The sequence below is a fragment of the Cynoglossus semilaevis genome, chromosome 13 (genome assembly GCF_000523025.1).
Source record: "Cynoglossus semilaevis isolate Cse_v1.0 chromosome 13, Cse_v1.0, whole genome shotgun sequence".
Taxonomy (NCBI): Eukaryota; Metazoa; Chordata; class Actinopteri; order Pleuronectiformes; family Cynoglossidae; genus Cynoglossus; species Cynoglossus semilaevis.
Window position 1 is genome coordinate 15,545,825 of NC_024319.1, and position 16,826 is coordinate 15,562,650.

Genomic DNA, 16,826 nt, shown 5'->3' on the forward strand with positions numbered 1-16,826 from the left:
GATAAGAGACCATGGCAGTAAAGCAGCTCTGCAGAATTCAACTGCTGTAAAACACCAAATAAAAACGATTAAACAATGTGTAATTTTATATCAAAGCTTGAGTCTGTTATCACTTTTTCCAGGTGTTTGTTTTATTTGTTGAAATGATCACGGTGTTCGAATGGTAATCAATAAAAGGATTTGTCAAGAAGACCAAAACCCCTGCTGCAGTGTGGTGGTTTCTTTTAAAGCCAGACTCTGAAAGAAGGAGATGCTAATGCTAAAGTGCATCATTATTTTCATCCATTCATTCTTCCTCTACCAGTTACTTCCTCTCAGCGATGCAGGGCAGACACCCAGGACAGTTCACTTGTTTATCAGTGGGACACAAATAGAGACAGAGAGACCAGACAGGGGAGGTCTGGTGTTAAATTTAGCTGATATCCGATATGCCAATCTTGTTATCACATGATCAAAGTTCCATCCATTGATCATGGGATGCTCAAACACAGACTCTGTCACCCAGTGACATGCAGTGGGGTTCATGGCTGGTGAGGCACTGACTCCTCAGGAGCCAGATTTACAATTGTAAGAACCGAAAAGAGCATCATCAGCATGCACCTGGTAATGCTTCAAATCAGCATTCCTCTTTCAATGACATTTACACAAACACATACACAGGAACATATATGTCATATATGTAAGAACGTATATGTCATATATGTAAGAACATTTCTTTATACAAATGGACACAGCACCCTTCTTGTGTCTAAGAAATTCAGATTTACTGTAAATAAATTAAAGTATAGAGATTAGTGCAGCACAAATTTATTTTGACCTTCAGCAAAAAAAAAAAAATTAGTTATTTTTCAGACTTTAAATTCTGGTGCGTTAATCAAATGTCTATCAATTGATATCAATATATATATAATATATATATATATCAATTGATAACAACATATATATATAAAAAATATATTGTTATCAATTGATAACAATATATATATATTTTATATATATTTTTTGTTATCAATTGATAGACAACATTTGATTAAAGCACCAGAATTTAAAGTCAGTAACTGATTTTTATATATACCGTATATACCAGGCTAAAAATTTAGTATTTAAATATTTTTTTAATTACTTTTTTTCTACTTATTCCCATCTTATTTTGAAAAAACAAAAACATTTTTAGCCTTACCTTTACTCATAGTAAAGTCCATGGTTGTAGCTCTCGGTTTTCCCTCACCTTAGCATTGTGGATGCTAATGTTTAGTCTCCGTTGCTCATCCAATGACAAATCGATCCTTGAACTTCCAGAATTATTTAAAGAAATAATGTCTCCGAATGTTCGTGGCTGATGTTTCGTGTCTGTTGAGCCTTCTTTTCAAATGTTTCACGTCACAGTACTTAGTCGAGACGTTATCACACGATGAGAATAAAAGACAAGGAGAGCAGTAATGGCGGTTTCTTACTGGACTACCACACAGCCGGTGTTTTCGTTGGTACCAGTGAATTTAAAAAGAACGACTCTTCTGTCCCGTAGTTTGAAGCTAACCTTTTAGCTCCGGCGTTGGTCTTCCATCACTTATGTTCTGTGTGGACCAAAAGTCCAGTTTTAAGAAACATTTCCGTCTTGAAATAAAATCCATAATGAGTCGGATCAGGAAGAGCACAGAAAACCTTCTTCTTCACCTCCTACTGGCTTTAGCTTGGCGTCGACCTTCAGTTCAGGTATGAACCCTTGAGGTGAGGCAGAGTAATATTTGTCTCCCCTGCTGACTTTTCTGCACTTCATTGGCTGTAACAGAAACGGGCCTGCGTCATGTGACCCAGTTTGATTGGATCGCGCAGTCGGATGTGAAGCACCGCTCGTCGCTGCCTCATCCGGGATTTCTGTTCTGTATTTGAATGCGAAACACTCGAATCCGGCGATTTTTACTTAATTAAATATCAAAAATGTGTAGAGTCATACTGAAAATGCATCTTTAACACAGATCGGTGGAAAATATTAATATTTATTTTATGTGTTCGTTTCTTTTTTATCACGATGGCAGGTGAGGCACTGCCTCCCCTGACCGCACGTTACTGCTGTCGCCCACATGTGAACATCAGTGCACAGCCTTTTTGGTTTGTTTGGTTTGAAAAAACAACTACGGATTGCTGACGCACAACGCAAAAGTTACATAGTTTATTGATTTAAAAAAAAGTAATTCAATCAGAGAATGACACACTGTCTATCTACACTATGTACATAGTTTACATGTTTAACAGCACGGTTTTACATTCATATTTGGCACAGCAGCTCAGCAACACACCTGTAGTAACCTGACGCTGTGCTTCACAGAGGGAGTGACGGTAAGAGACGAAAAAGGATAAAAAAAAGCAGCTATAAAAGTTGAAAAAACATTTCTTTCAGTGTAAAAAGGTGTCTAAAAATGCAACTGTTAATTAAAAATAACATTTTTTAGAGAGATTATTTTTTAATTTTATAAAAGACACTAAACAGTTGTAGTGGATTCGGACAGATGTACTATTCTGATAAAAAAAAAAATCAGATCAGTTCATCATATGCCACTGTCCCTCCTGTTTTTAAGAAATAAAAACTGTTCCCTGGAGCTGGAGGGCAGCTCCAGGCATGTGTTGGTTCAGTTAAGGCCATGTTTAGGCGACTACATAGACACTGACATTACAGTCTGCTGCCTCTTGTCCCGGCGTCCATGTCTCCTCTTTCTGCAGAACACATACAGTGCCATGATAGGAAGGCAGCTGATGGACGAGGCCAACAGCAGTCCAATGAAGGCCTGACCAAAGATGGGATATTCGGTCACCACGGTCTTACCCTGAGGAGAAATGTATAGTTGCATCATTGGCTTTAGCTGTCATTGCATTTTATTCTGAATGGTAATAAAAGTTTAAATATTAAAATATTATGCTGACTAAATTGCAGTGTTGATTTTTACATTTCAGCAGAACTTCTGCTGTAAGATAGGAACAGTAACAACTGGCGTAGTACCCAGTATCACACATAAGAACATAAAACCACTGCAGCTCCTGTTTAGAGGAGTGTACTGTTTTAGATACATACCAACTGTCCATATTGTGTTGCTAGTACGTTCACAATAATGTTTAGGGGGTGTGGTATAACATTAAGGACAGAAGAAGAAGGTAGAAGATAAATTAATGTTGGTTTTCAGGTTACAAACCACACTTTTCTCCGATTAGACTTGAGATCCCTCAAGTGCTCAGTGCCACATACTTCCTGAATGTATTGCACATTGTATTGTCTTTGTTTACCCCACAGTTTTATATAACTTGAGGAGACTTCTGTTAAGTAACTGACCTAATGCTCTTTGCTCCCTGTAGGCTTCGTGCCACTGTAAAGTAATGTAACAGTGTTTCCTGTCTGAGAATTAACAGTCTTTTCTACAGCCTCGTTAAGTTGTTTTGACGATTGCAAAAAGTGAATTTCTGAGATTCCAGGAAGTGTGGAACCACTTCATCACACAGTCTGTGCCTAAGCTACGGGATGAATGAGGAAACCTGCAGCCCCTGAGTTAGTCTCTGAACACCATTAGATAAGGACACCATAGACTAAAGTGCATGAACACCGTTAGATAAGGACACCATAGACTAAAGTGTTGTTGTGGCCAAAATATACTTTAAAGTCGGACAAATACTTGGCTCTAAAAACATATCCTGAAAGTTTACTGACATAAAACAAGTCTGGGGGGAATGTTAGAGACGTGATTTGTCAAGTAGGTCAATGGGAATCAGTATAAATACTCAAATGGTGGTGCGTGGACCAGACATGGCTCAATGGGCTTTCTAAAAAACAGTAACTGACTGATGTCAATCCTTCTGTTTCTGAAAGTTTAGGTTTATCCTTATACATTTAGTCCAATTTTTTAACCTTATTTTGAGCCAAAAAGTTTCCCCACCCCTGATCTAGGCACTGGACAGAAGTGTAATGGCACAGAAAAGTGTGAGAGGACAAAAGGAAGGTTTGTGAGAAATGCTAGATGTATGACTTTGTGGACTATGGCTAAAAGCATCAGAGTGTAAACCCCAGAAGCTCACCAGCTCTTTCTTCCATGCATGGTAGGTGGGCGTGCCTCCTTGAATGTAGCCAACGATGTAGAAGGTAATCACGACAAGGAGGAGGAGGGGACTGACCACCTTCCACATGATCTTCCAGTACCAGTTGGGTCGGTGTCCCACCATGTCTTCCATGTCCTTCTCAAACCTGCAATGGTTTTAAATCATTAGTTTAAAGATGTGGAGATGTGGAGATGTGGGGCTGAGTGTTGTGGGCACTGAACACACCAACCTTTTCATTCCATAGATATAAACAATGGCTATGCTCTCGAAGAAAACGATGAAGAGCAGGGAGAAGGAGGCTCCGTAGTCATTGAACATGGTGAACCAGTAGTTTCCTGAAGGGGTGGAGAAGCCCAGGCCCAGCAGGAAGCAGAACAAACACACAATACCTACAGAAAGGTCGCACAGCTCAATAACTGCTTCATTCTTACATTCACATCGGCATTGGTTTGGATGACTGTTGGATGCTACAGTTTTTATTGTTAATCAACCACATATTTTAGTGATTCTTAATCACTGTGTGAATTTAAGTTGATTAATGAAAAAATGTTTTGCTGAAATCCTGCCACAAACTGTTCGGCTCTGATCGGATTTTAAATAATCCGATCAGAGCCGAACAGTTTGGGGCAGGATTTTATTTTTCCAATAAACATCTTTGAAAAAATGTTGTTCATTTGCATGCACTCGATAACACTATTCAGTACTGTTTGGGTGATAAAGGTGAAGTTAAATATAGGAAGTGCTGTAACTCTGAGTGTTTGTTGTAGTGATGTTTTTATTCCCTCACAGCTCCTCGCTCCCTTCCACTCCCCAGAACTTCCTAAAGCCTCTGTGTTCCTGAAGCCTGTCTGAATGACACCATGGAAACGAATGTTCCCAGCAGGGAACCCTGCTGTTTGAACACTGCTCCTGAAACGACGGTTACATTCACAAGCTTACACAGTTCAGTGAGTGACGGAAATAAATTCCAATTAATTGTCTCTCACTTTAATCAGTGGGCCTTCCCTCTGTTAGAGCAATGAGAGGAAACAAAAAACTCTTTTGTTCAGGAAAGACCACAGTTGATCAGACAGAAATGTTTAACACTGACTGATGTGATCAAAATACAATTCCAAGCCACAAAGATTAGGCCTTTTTTAAAACAAAATATTTGAATGCATTGTCAGCTAAAAAAAGTAAAGTATAACAATTGTTACAGTAGGCACCACATCCATTTCTCACACTTGAAAACATTGCTTGTAAAAAAAAGACGACGATCTCATTTAACTCAGTTCATTTGACATGGACATAGCCTTCCGTCTGCAAAATAAAATCTATATTTTATTCCATTTATTTCCTCTTCTTTGTATGTATATCAGCCTTGGCTGTAAAAAAAAAAAACCCAGCGCAGACCTACGTCTTACCGTTCAGCAGCTCGTTGCTCATTTTGGAAAAGAACTTGAAGTCTCTGAGTGGGGTGATGACCCCGGTGATGTTGCCCAGCATGCTGCCCATCCCCAGCATCAGCAGCATGAAGAAATACAGCACTGACCACAGCTGGGACAAAGGCATGTTTGTGATGGCCTCACTGTAGACGATGAAGGCCAGTCCTGTTCCCTCCACCGCCTGTGACAGGAAAACACACTGAAATCCTGCTCCTAAAGTGTAGTTACAGTCAAAGTTATAGTTTGTTGTCGCTCCTCCTTAAGGTGTACACTGAATATTCATCAGTATCGGTTGATATCAGAATCGGAAATGAAGTGTTTGGACAATTAATATTGGACATCCAACATGAGTCTACATTACTGTTGTGGTGAATAGCAGAGATAATGTTGGACTCACAGTGTCAAGTTCTTTCTCCAGGTCACATGTTTGGAGTTGATCGGCTATTTCAGCAAACTTCTCCGGGTAGGTCATGTTGAGTTCTCTGACCCAGTCCAAGGCTGTGTCCAGGGTGATGTTGTCCTCTGCTATGTCAAAGGTGTTCAGCAGCAGTAAGCGAGTGCTGGAAAAGAGTCAGGACAGAGGTATTAAAACAAAATCAGTAGCTTGAGCCACACCTGGATTCTTCACGATGATACTCCCTGACCACAGGGTCTGTTTGTATCTTAGCGAAACATTTGACACTAATAAGGCAACATTCTCTTTGTGTTCAAAGTCACTGTTTTTTCAGCAGCACATTCCCAGGAGTGAAACTGTGTGATCTGCTGCTGACTGTAGAAAATATTTGGGGCAGTGTATTCTACTGTTTGTTTTTGAAGTGGGCTTTTTTGGAAACCCCTAACCAAAGTGGAGTATTACTGCAGTATTTTCTCACCACTCAGGAAAAACACAACTCCAAATCATTCACAGACGGATCGTTAGACAACCTAACCTGACCTGCACAGTGGCCAGGGTTAAGCCTGACGACAACTCATAGTGTGAGGTTTGCACATACAATAAGTCTTCACCTGACCAGTCTGTGTCTGAGGGAAACTGATAAATGCTGAACTGTTGTTGCCCTTCTCTGCTGCCACTCCTTGCAGCTGCCCTTTAGTTTCTTTTATGGCCCATAACTTTTCAGATTAGAAACACAGGCTTCAGTAGACACTAAAACACACTAAGAGTGCACACACTTCATACATGTCAACTTTAATGTGTGTACTTGTGTGTGGGTTTACAACCTGGTTTTATTACAACTGTATGGCCCCATCTGGTGTGACAGGTAGAGTTCACTGTTAAAGTGTTGTTGTTTTTTTTAGTATTTTAGGTTCTATGAGGACTGGAAGCCTTTATCTCAGTTATTGTCTGAAGATCCTGATTATGATACCAGCAGTAGCAGCTTTCAGTTGAAACTTTAAAGACTTCACTCAGCTTTTGCAACAAACCTCTTCTTCTAGTCAGACTCCGACTTGAAGAACTCAAAGCACTCCATCCAGGCTCACTGCAACGTTTTCCCCAGTGGTTTGGATTCTGACTTCAAACCGCAGGGATTTAACTTGCTCTTCTTTTATGACTCTGACTTAATACCCTTTGGACCCAAATCAGACTCAGATCAAACTTCAGGTTCTGTGTGACTCACAATCTGACGTAGAGCCTATTTAAACCAAACATACACTCTGACTATCAACTACTGTGACTTCTTCTGTAACTCATGTGAGAATTATGTTGGATTTTCATCCATTTTTTAATCGTTCAACCGTGGAAGAATTTCCTAAGCCCTGTCTGAACTTGCAGTTCCACTACTTGACTACTTCATTCACAGAGACTATGATATCTGGAATATCATTCACACACACACACACACACACCTCTCCAGACTTTAGTCATAGTTGAAGGTGGCCTTAAACCCATAGATGGCGAAGGTGACGATGCTGGCAAAGATGGACGTCCCACTGTTGATGAGGGAAACAGCGATGGCCTGGCGCTCAAAGTTGTTGTTGTACTCATTGTAGCTGGCAAACGCTATAAGTGACCCAAAACCCAAACCCAGAGAGAAAAAGATCTGAGTGGCAGCATTGATCCATGTAGTAGGATTGGCCAGTTGTTCCAGCTAAAAGCAGACACGTGTACAGATGCAGACAAAGAGAGAAGTACAATAAGTAGTACCATAAAATGTGGAGACTAATGGCAGAGATCATGAGGAATCATAATCATGATTATGATTTTATTTTTTTAAGAACCTTACCTTTGGTGTAAACATGTATTTGATGCCGTTGGCAGCACCGTGAAGAGTCACACCACGGATCAGGTAAATGACCAGAACAAAATATGGGAAAGTGGCTGTGAAGTACACCACCTAGAGGTCAGGACACACAGTTCAGTTCAGTTCAGCCCCACAAAGTGAAAACCTTGCTGTCTCATCTTCTGGTTGTATTGTCTCTTACCTTCCCTGTGGACTTTACTCCTTTTACAACAAACAGGTAAGTAATCACCCAGGCTAGCAGGAGACACAACGCCTGGCCAGTGTGAACTCCTCCGTTAACTTCAATGGAGGAAGAGATGTCAAGCGTCTCCCTGAAGAAGAAGTACTGGGTGGGTGACGAACGCTCACACTCTTCTACAGGTCCGGTCCTGTTGGTATTAATTGGACACTCAGCCCAGGGAAGGACTGACTGGAAAGAACAGGAAAACAGAGCAGTATAAGTCTGTTACTGTACTTGTTGTTATTGTCTAAATGTGATTTTCTACTAATCTGTTGACCCTGTGAACAAAGACTTCTTGCAAGGGTTGATTGTAATGTAATCATGTTGTCTTTAGTTTGTAACACCAGGTGGTGCTGTGTTTAATAATCGGAATTTGATGTTTATATAAATTCTTTTGAAGCCACACCTCTCTATGACTTGGCCTCTTACAGTCTCAAGAATGAAGCATCATCACTGTACAGCAGTTAGCTACAGCCCTCACCCATAACTGTGTATGCATGTACTTACAAAAAACCCAGCTTACTTGAAATGAATTAAAGAGGTACCAGAAACTCCATGCATTGATGATGTTGTAGTAGAGACAAAGATACAGTGATGTCATAACACTAGCCAGACCTGAAACAAATAATGTTTTTTTTAAAAAAAAGTTATAAATAGTAATTCATCATTTATCCAACTCAGTTCTATAAATGACTGGGTCCTCACCCACTCCCCCTAGATAAGGATTGATGGAAGAAAATGTGCCGACACTGCCCTGTCGCATCTTCTGACCAATGCCAAGCTCCAGGCAGAACAAGGGCAAACCCTCCAGGAACAGCATTAGAAGATACGGAATCAGGAATCCGCCTGATGATGGAGAGAGAGTTGAAGAGAGAGTTTGTAAACACGAACCACAGCACAGCCCTGCAGACGGTTAGATATACAAGATATACAAGTAAGACAGATAGATAGATAGATACACACATAGACAGACAGACAGAGAGACAGATAGACAGACAGGCAGACAGATAGACAGACAGAGAGACAGATAGACAGACAGAGAGACAGATAGACAGACAGGCAGATAGACAGATAGACAGACAGGCAGATAGACAGACAGACAGAAAGATAGATAGACAGACAGACACACAGACAGATAGACAGACAGGCAGACAGATAGACAGACAGGCAGATAGACAGATAGACGGACAGGCAGACGGACAGACAGACAGATAGACGGACAGGCAGACGGACAGACGGACAGACGGACAGACGGACAGACAGACAGACAGTCAGACAGACAGACAGACGGACGGACAGACGGACAGACAGACAGATAGACGGACAGGCAGACGGACAGACAGACAGACAGTCAGACAGACAGACAGACCGACAGATAGATGAATATGATAGATGAATATATAGACACATAATGAAACTGCAGTTTCATTCAGATGTACCTTTTTAAAATACACTTAAGGTGCAGGTTGTTAGGGCTTCTTAGTCGTGCTGCTTGGAAGTGTCACTTCCCGGCCAATTAAAAGAGTAGATTTGCTTATAGCTCATATAGATCTGTGTACTGCACCAATAAAATCATTCAGTCAATCTCTGATCCTGGCAACAATTTAAAAAGTCCATAAACTTTGTCCTCACTCACAGAAGAGCCTTTGTGTTTTGTGTTTTTGCGCACACAATGCACATTTTACAATCGAGCTGAGTGGAAGCAAATCTTTTAATCTACTTGTACACTTACAATGCGCGTTTGTTGGGCAAACAGGAGAGAAACATGGCTACTGTAATGAACTGGGATCAATGGTCAAACTAAATAAACATTCATGTGATCATGTACTGATTTGCTTTTTCACAGGACAAAAGTGTCATCTCATATTCTGACTGCATAGTAATAAGAAGATAAAGTGCAGGTAATCATCTTCATTTTCCGGTGCCGACATTTCCGTGATGATTATGCTTATCTAGTATTACTTGCACTGTGCTGAGGTTATTCCTTGAGTTTCACCTGTTTTTGCACCTTTTTGACTTCCACTCTTGGTACGTTTATGAACAGAGGTTAAAACACAGCCTGAGTTCTGTACTTCTGTTTAGATCCTCATATATAGTTCATTCTAGATGGGACCAATACTGAAGTCACTTCAAAACAGTGGTTCCCAAAGTGAGGGGTGTGTTGTTATTGAAGAGAAGGTCAAATGCTAATCCAAAGGCTAATTCTAGAACCTAAATATCTTAACTCGGTTTATGAACCGTTTCAACTTCATAGCAAGTCAAGAGTCACTTGATAAGGACCGGTGTGGAAATCAACCCAGGTTCAATCGCCCCGACTCAGGCTACTGAAAAAAACTCATTCATTCATTCATGACTCAGTAAAATTCCAGCCATTACTCTGAGAATTCTTATCCTGACCAGAAATAAAGTGATTAAAACAAGTAGACTAACAGGAGTAAATGACAGGAGTGCAGACAAATAATAGAAAATCATCAAAAGACACAAAGACTACAAAATAGTCTTAAACCAAGCACTTAGCATTCTTTGACTCTGTGAACATATTTTAATGATGTTCTAGAACATTCTTTTGTCTTTTCTTTTGTATATTTTTAAACCCGTAGTTAAGTTGTGTTTTAAACTTTGACATTCATTTCCCGTGTCCCTCCACCTGAGGAGCTTATTGCTGCAATAAACAGATATAATTTAGGGTTTTTTTATGTTCTACTTCAAGCAGTGAATCGACACCCAGCATTTTTGAATGAACTGCTTTTGAACTCTGTCTATGCAGGTCAGGAGTTTAAATAAAAAATTAAGAATGGATATTCTTTTGTTTACAGTAACAAATGATCGAGTTAAAGGTCAGATAGAAATATCCAAAAATGAACGATCCAAATTACTTTTGAAAAAGGAAATTGTTTACAATTTACATTTGAAAAATTGTATTTTAAATATTTAATATGACCTTTGATTATAGAAAACCTTTATAAAGTCGACTTCTCAGATTAATATAATATATATTAGCCATTGAAAATAATAAACGAATAATCAAACGTTGATCTCCTTGTAGTATATAAAATATATATATTCATTTTGACTTAAAAACAACTGGTGAACTTGAAATATTATTATTATTAAATAAACGACAACTGTTTTGAATTCACACATAGAACATTCTTAACGTCTACCGAGTGAAACTATTAATTATAATGGTTTTTTCCCAGTACGTTTTAGTAAGTTTTGAATTGATGCCTTTTCCAAATCACGACGAACCAACGAGTCCACCAAAGCAGGTGTGTGAGCCCGGTTTAATGATGAAAATCACGGTGCAACAGATGTGTGTTATTAGGCTCCACGGACGCCTTTATTGTCAAACAGACGTATAACAAACACGACACCTGTCCATTCAGTTGACTGATTCATTAGAATGGGACTGTCCCGCTGTGCTCCACTGCATCCACACAGCCACGCTGCCTCTTTGTTTGACATGAAGACTCGGCCTCTTACCTCCGCCGTGCATCTGGCACAGGTATGGAAACCTCCACACGTTTCCCAGTCCTATTGCGTAAGAAACACAGGCCAGTAGAAACTGCGTGGGGTTGTCCCACTTAGGTCTGGAATCCTTCTCCATGTCTGCGCCCTGGTCCCGGTACTGGCGTCTGCAGATCAGTGATCAAGAGTCGGCGGAGGAGCAGCAGAGACGCGCACAGTGGAGAGGTGTGTGTGTGTGTGTGTGTGTGTGCGCGCGCGCCATTATAATCTCTGCAGCCCCAGCAGAGGGTCTGGAGGACGGTTCGTTTTCAATTTGACTCTTTTTCCTGTTATTGATTAACACCATGTCAGTTCTGCAGCCAGGACCGAGATCACAGTCATGATGCGTCACTGCACTTTACTGTCACAGGCGGGAATGTATTGTAAAGGCTCACACACACACACACACACACACAGAAAGGTCAGTCGCATTAAAAATTATAATTGATGAGTCATTCCAAATATTTGTTTATTATTATTGTTGTTGTTATTATTATTTGTAAGTATATTTTGTGTGATACGTCAAAGAGCTGCACGTGGCAAAAAAGTGAAAGTTAAAGGAACCTTGATTTGACTGCAGTTTTTGTCAATCGACTGTTATCATATCGGTGACATCTGTGGTTTGCTGCACAGTCACCACAGCGCATGAACCCACAGGTTCGCTTTTGCTACGAGTTCAGTTACAGTAGCAGGTGAATTATGTAAGTGGAGTCTGTGTAAGGTTAGGTAGAGGAAATATTCCACTGCAAACAAGAAGCACATGGCGACACTGAGGTTGCTGTCAGTCAAACTAACTACTGGGGAGGGTGGAGTGTTGGAGATAACACCTGTAAATGTTTAATTGTACAGGCCCGTTAACCCAACAGTCAACTGTGTTGTCTAAAACGTGTGGTGTTTTCATGGTTTTTTAGGCTTTAGATGAAATTTAATAAAGGACATTTTAAAAAAGCTTCACTTTGATTTCAGCTGCTTTGCTATCATTTGATTAATGTTTTGGCTAACTATTCAAAGCATCATTTCAGACTGTAGCAACATAAACAGATAACAGTTATATTTACATGGACCTAGGAGGCTAAGAGAGCCTTAAATGTTTGATTCAGCATCTTCAAAATCATAGTGATGCATTAGTGACCATGGCATTGCTCATCTGCAGTAATGTAAAGGAACATTTGATTAGGAGGCTTATATTGGAATTTGAGGCATGCGCTCTTACTCTTTACAATACTCTTTAAGTACATGATAATCAAAAGTGAAAAATAAATAAATAAATAAAAAGAGCGGCCTGGTCTCCAGGGCCTCGAGGTCGCAGATGGTGATGCAGCTGCTTGTGCAACAGTCCATGTGTAGACACTTGCTGTGTCCCACTTAACACTTGTTGAGCCCTAAAATGGGAGAGCTTGTTTATCAGGATCTAGATAAATAAATATCGAACTAAATAGAAATGTAGAAATGAACACATTAGACTGCGTCAAAGTCGATGTGGTAGACTGTGTCTCCAGCGTTCAGTCAATATCGAGCTCTGTCACGGTTTGTAGCTGAAGAACCACAGAAAATAACCTGTGGTGCTCGATCATTCCTCCGTCTCTGCTGCTGTATCGTTTGGGATTTTGTCACAGCTCTGCTTGGGTGAGTAAAGGATCTGGACAAAAAATGTCTGAATTGAGGCGGACATGTTGGAGAAGGACGCACTACTCTCAGTGGGGAGCGGGTAGAACTTGTTTGGTCAACAGACACCAAACTTCCCAAAGGTTACAACACTCAGGGAGACCATTGATCTGCTTTGTTTCCATAACCCAGAAAAGCATCTTTCACACATGCAGGAGGAGGACAGCTGGATCTGGCTCACAGCAGAATTCAGCACCAAATCTTCCAGACTTTCCTTACACTTTTTTTTATACGCCTTCTGTTGTTCTGTCTCACTCACACCAAGGTTCTACCAATCAATGGAAAACAAATTATATAGGGTCTCTAAATAATCATTGGCCAGGGTCTTTACCAGATAGGGTGAAGAGTTACTTATTTGTATATGTGAGTTAGAAATGAAATGTTTTCTGTCATGGTATGGCACAGTATGTCTTCAGCTTCCTTATTACCATTAACCATTCAAGATAATTATCAGCTAAGTCATATAGCATGACAAGATTGAGAATTAGACACAAGTGCTGTAGAAACATCCATGTTTTAGACATGAATTAGACACAAGTGCTGTAGAAACATGCTGAAAACAAATAAAATTATTATTCATTTTTGTGCTCCTTTGCTGCTGGACCCTGGTATAGACAGTTTCCTAGTCTGCATTTTCAGTCTTGCCCTGTAAGAGGCTGGTTTGGATTGAAGCCAATTCAAAAGTCTAAAAAGTCCAACTGTGCAACTGCACCATATGATGTAAGTGGAGCTATCATAGGTATGATGGCAAGATAGCATCCTTTGAGCCATAAGTAGATTTCCATTTTCTTGCTTTTGCGCTAATATTTTATCAAAGATATAGAACAGTTTATAACAGAGCAATTAGAATAATTCAATGATTCGAAGCTTAAATATTAGACTTTTACTTTGTCTTGTGAAATGCGTTGCAGATTCAAGCATCAGAATTGCTTCTCATCTCTCTCTTTGGCTTTTCTTCTGGCATTCTCCAGCTCATCCATGACAGGCAGTTTACCCTCGTACATGTTGGTCTCGATTGCCCTCAGCTTCTCTTGGTAGTCCTTTGGTAACCCATTCTGCTCAGCTCCCATCAGGATCACCTGCAGTATTTGGTGATAAAGTGTTTGGCTGAGATGAGTGTTCTTCTCTTCTTGTGTGTCCACAGTGAATTTGTGAAAACGTAACACCTACTATGTACACACACGAGGCCGGACAACAACACAGGCAAAAAATGTGACAGACAAAAGCAGTGATAACAAAACAGTGTCCCTCTTGACAGGCGTGTTTGGAGCTTTCATATGTGGGAAAGAACAATCTGGCACTGAGGACAAAGTAGAGTTATGAGTGTGAGTGTTGTGAGTTCAAAACTGATTCCTATTTTAATGTTTTTATGTCCATATCCACAAACTGTAATTGTACGAGACCCCTGTATTCTTTAATGTATTTGGTACAAACCTGCCAAACAGCAGATCTTCAGCTATTTTGTTCTCATCAGTTTAAATGTAGATTTTTTTTCTCATTTCCAGGTGGCCTGTGTTGTGTCTATTTCACCTGGCTGTTTTATTGCAGGGATGACGTGTCAGTTCTACAGAGACTGACAGCACGGAAAAGGAAATTTACAACGGCGATGTCTGCTGTTGCAGTGTTATGCAACAGACTGACCCACTGACACATTATCATGAGGGTGCTGAGTACTGTAGCATAAGATGAGAAGAACACACAGTGAGAAAAAAGATTGAAATCAATTATATTTAGTCTCAGCTTTAAACTCTAGATCTGGTTTATCTGTCCCGCTAATATATTTTTTTTAATTTCTAGCACCAAAGTCCATGCAGAAAATCAGTGAGTGACAATCTTGGTATGGGTGACAAAGGTGTCTGACACGTTTTTTTTTCTTCATCTTTATTCACCCATAAATCATCCTACGACCCATTAGACTTATGTAACAACCCCAGGAGTCCGTACTTATACAAATACTTTATTTCAGTCCATTTATTCTACCAATCTTTGTGCATTTGTACTGTGTCCGGAAAAACTGCCTCATAATTGACCACACTATGTTAAATGTAGCATTAAACTAAGACGTTGAAGAAAGTGTCAAACATGTAATGAAGCCCATCTCACCTGCAGGTACTGTGGTGACGGTGGAGCGTACACACAGCTGTTCATGATGTAGCTTCGACAGCCAATCACCTGGCCGTCTGTCTTCACTGACAGCTCCACAGGACTGTAGGTACCTAACCTGACGTTCTCTTGTCTGTGCACGGGTAAACCCACACATGACAATATCAGTTTCAACGGGAAAAGATTAACTGGAATGATAACCGTACTTAAATTTAAACTTTTACCTGTCCAGAGATTCCAGATCAGACAAGTTCATCTTCCACACCACACCCCACACCTCATCGCCTGGGCTGGGCTCAATGGTGGCGACACCTCCATGCCAACGGCTATTGGCGATGCCTTTGTGGTTCCCAAATGCTAATTTATAGTTCTAAAGGACAGGCATATACCATCACATTCCAACTTCACTAGATTAGTGGCATAAATGTAATTTAATGTAAAAATTGACATTACATTTTATGAACAAAGACCTGGCAAAATCCTGGGAGGCGGAGCCTCAGAGAACCACTAAAAAGATTTCAATTGTTACAAGGATACAGTAAGTACAGAGGACACCATTTTCTATATATAGACAATGATCAGGGATATTTGACCACACCATGTGATTTAATCAAAACATGGTGTAAAAATAAAAAGTAACTTTAAAGTGGAGATGATGTACATGCTAAAGAGTACAGGTCTCCTGTATGGACATTTTTACAGGTAAATGTAAACACAAGTAATACATTAGACATGTATTAGAAGTATATTATTGACAGAAGTGAGACCTACAATATAGCATATTGATCAACTTTTTACCTGGAGCCGGGCCACAGAGTACATCAAGGCAGAGGGGTTCTTCAACTGCAGTCGTTCCTTCAGCAGGTTGCTGCCATATGCAAAGTACATGAATGTTTGGTTGTCGTCCATGCTGTCTCTGACAGAAGGGAGGTGAAAGTAGGGCAGGTCGAGAAGGAACAACAAGAGGAAGGCAGCGAGGATGGAGGTCAGGAGACAAGCTGAGTCACAGCAGAGTGTGTGGAGGAGCATCAGGCCTGAGAGGAGAGAGGATGGAGCTGGAGAGTGACGGTAATAATGAAGAACTGGCCTTCCAGCACTCACACACACACACACACACACACACACACACACACTATTCTCATACTAATCCTCTCATACTGTCACTGAGAACCATTCACACACACACAATACTCGTTAGGCCTCATGTTACACGTGCACAATTGAGCTTTTCTGATGCTCTCACTTGCGCTCAGTCAGACCACTGAACTAGAACAACCAAAAACCGCACAACAACTAGTTAATGTCTAACCTTAAAGGGCAGTTTTTGACATTTAGTGCTCGTATGTTCAGAGTCCATTTAGGAGAGAAAAACTGAACAAATCAATCACTTGAATGTGACAGAAGTGTGGTGACAGAGAAAGACCGCCCCAGACCCTACCCCCAGATAAAACCTGCCTCACCTAGGATAAGTATTACATGATTAGCTGTCACTACGTGCAAAAACTAAACCACATACATGGTTTTAAATTGCACTTTCTCAACACTCAAACACAGCAAGGTAATAAACACTACCACCAATACTCCAGG

At 40.4% G+C, this 16,826-nt stretch overlaps 2 protein-coding genes across 2 annotated transcripts; both read right to left on the reverse strand.

Annotated features, from left to right (window-relative positions):
• Positions 1-2,155: 2,155 nt before the first annotated feature.
• Positions 2,156-11,842, reverse strand: slc6a20 (solute carrier family 6 member 20). Its single transcript, XM_008323853.3, is given in 11 exon segments — positions 2,156-2,822; positions 4,060-4,225; positions 4,310-4,469; positions 5,484-5,685; positions 5,902-6,064; positions 7,350-7,591; positions 7,727-7,837; positions 7,926-8,153; positions 8,488-8,579; positions 8,670-8,810; positions 11,448-11,842. Coding segments are annotated over 11 exon segments (1,800 nt in total). The 5' UTR covers positions 11,572-11,842; the 3' UTR covers positions 2,156-2,651.
• Positions 11,843-13,729: 1,887 nt separating this feature from the next.
• ggctb (gamma-glutamylcyclotransferase b) lies at positions 13,730-16,826 on the reverse strand. Its single transcript, XM_008323899.3, has 4 exons — positions 16,038-16,826; positions 15,464-15,609; positions 15,240-15,372; positions 13,730-14,215 (listed from the first exon to the last, which is right to left on the reverse strand). Exons 1-4 carry the CDS (start codon positions 16,266-16,268, stop codon positions 14,057-14,059), a joined length of 669 nt encoding a protein of 222 aa, XP_008322121.1. The 5' UTR covers positions 16,269-16,826; the 3' UTR covers positions 13,730-14,056.

Coding starts and splice junctions, on each gene's coding strand:
- ggctb (XM_008323899.3), bottom strand. CDS start 16,268: ATGCTCCTCCACACACTCTGCTGTGACTCAGCTTGTCTCCTGACCTCC. Junction 15,610..16,037: donor ACTCTGTGGCCCGGCTCCAG/GTAAAAAGTTGA, acceptor CCTGTCCTTTAG/AACTATAAATTAGCATTTGG. Junction 14,216..15,239: donor CGTCACCACAGTACCTGCAG/GTGAGATGGGCT, acceptor CAAATACTGCAG/GTGATCCTGATGGGAGCTGA.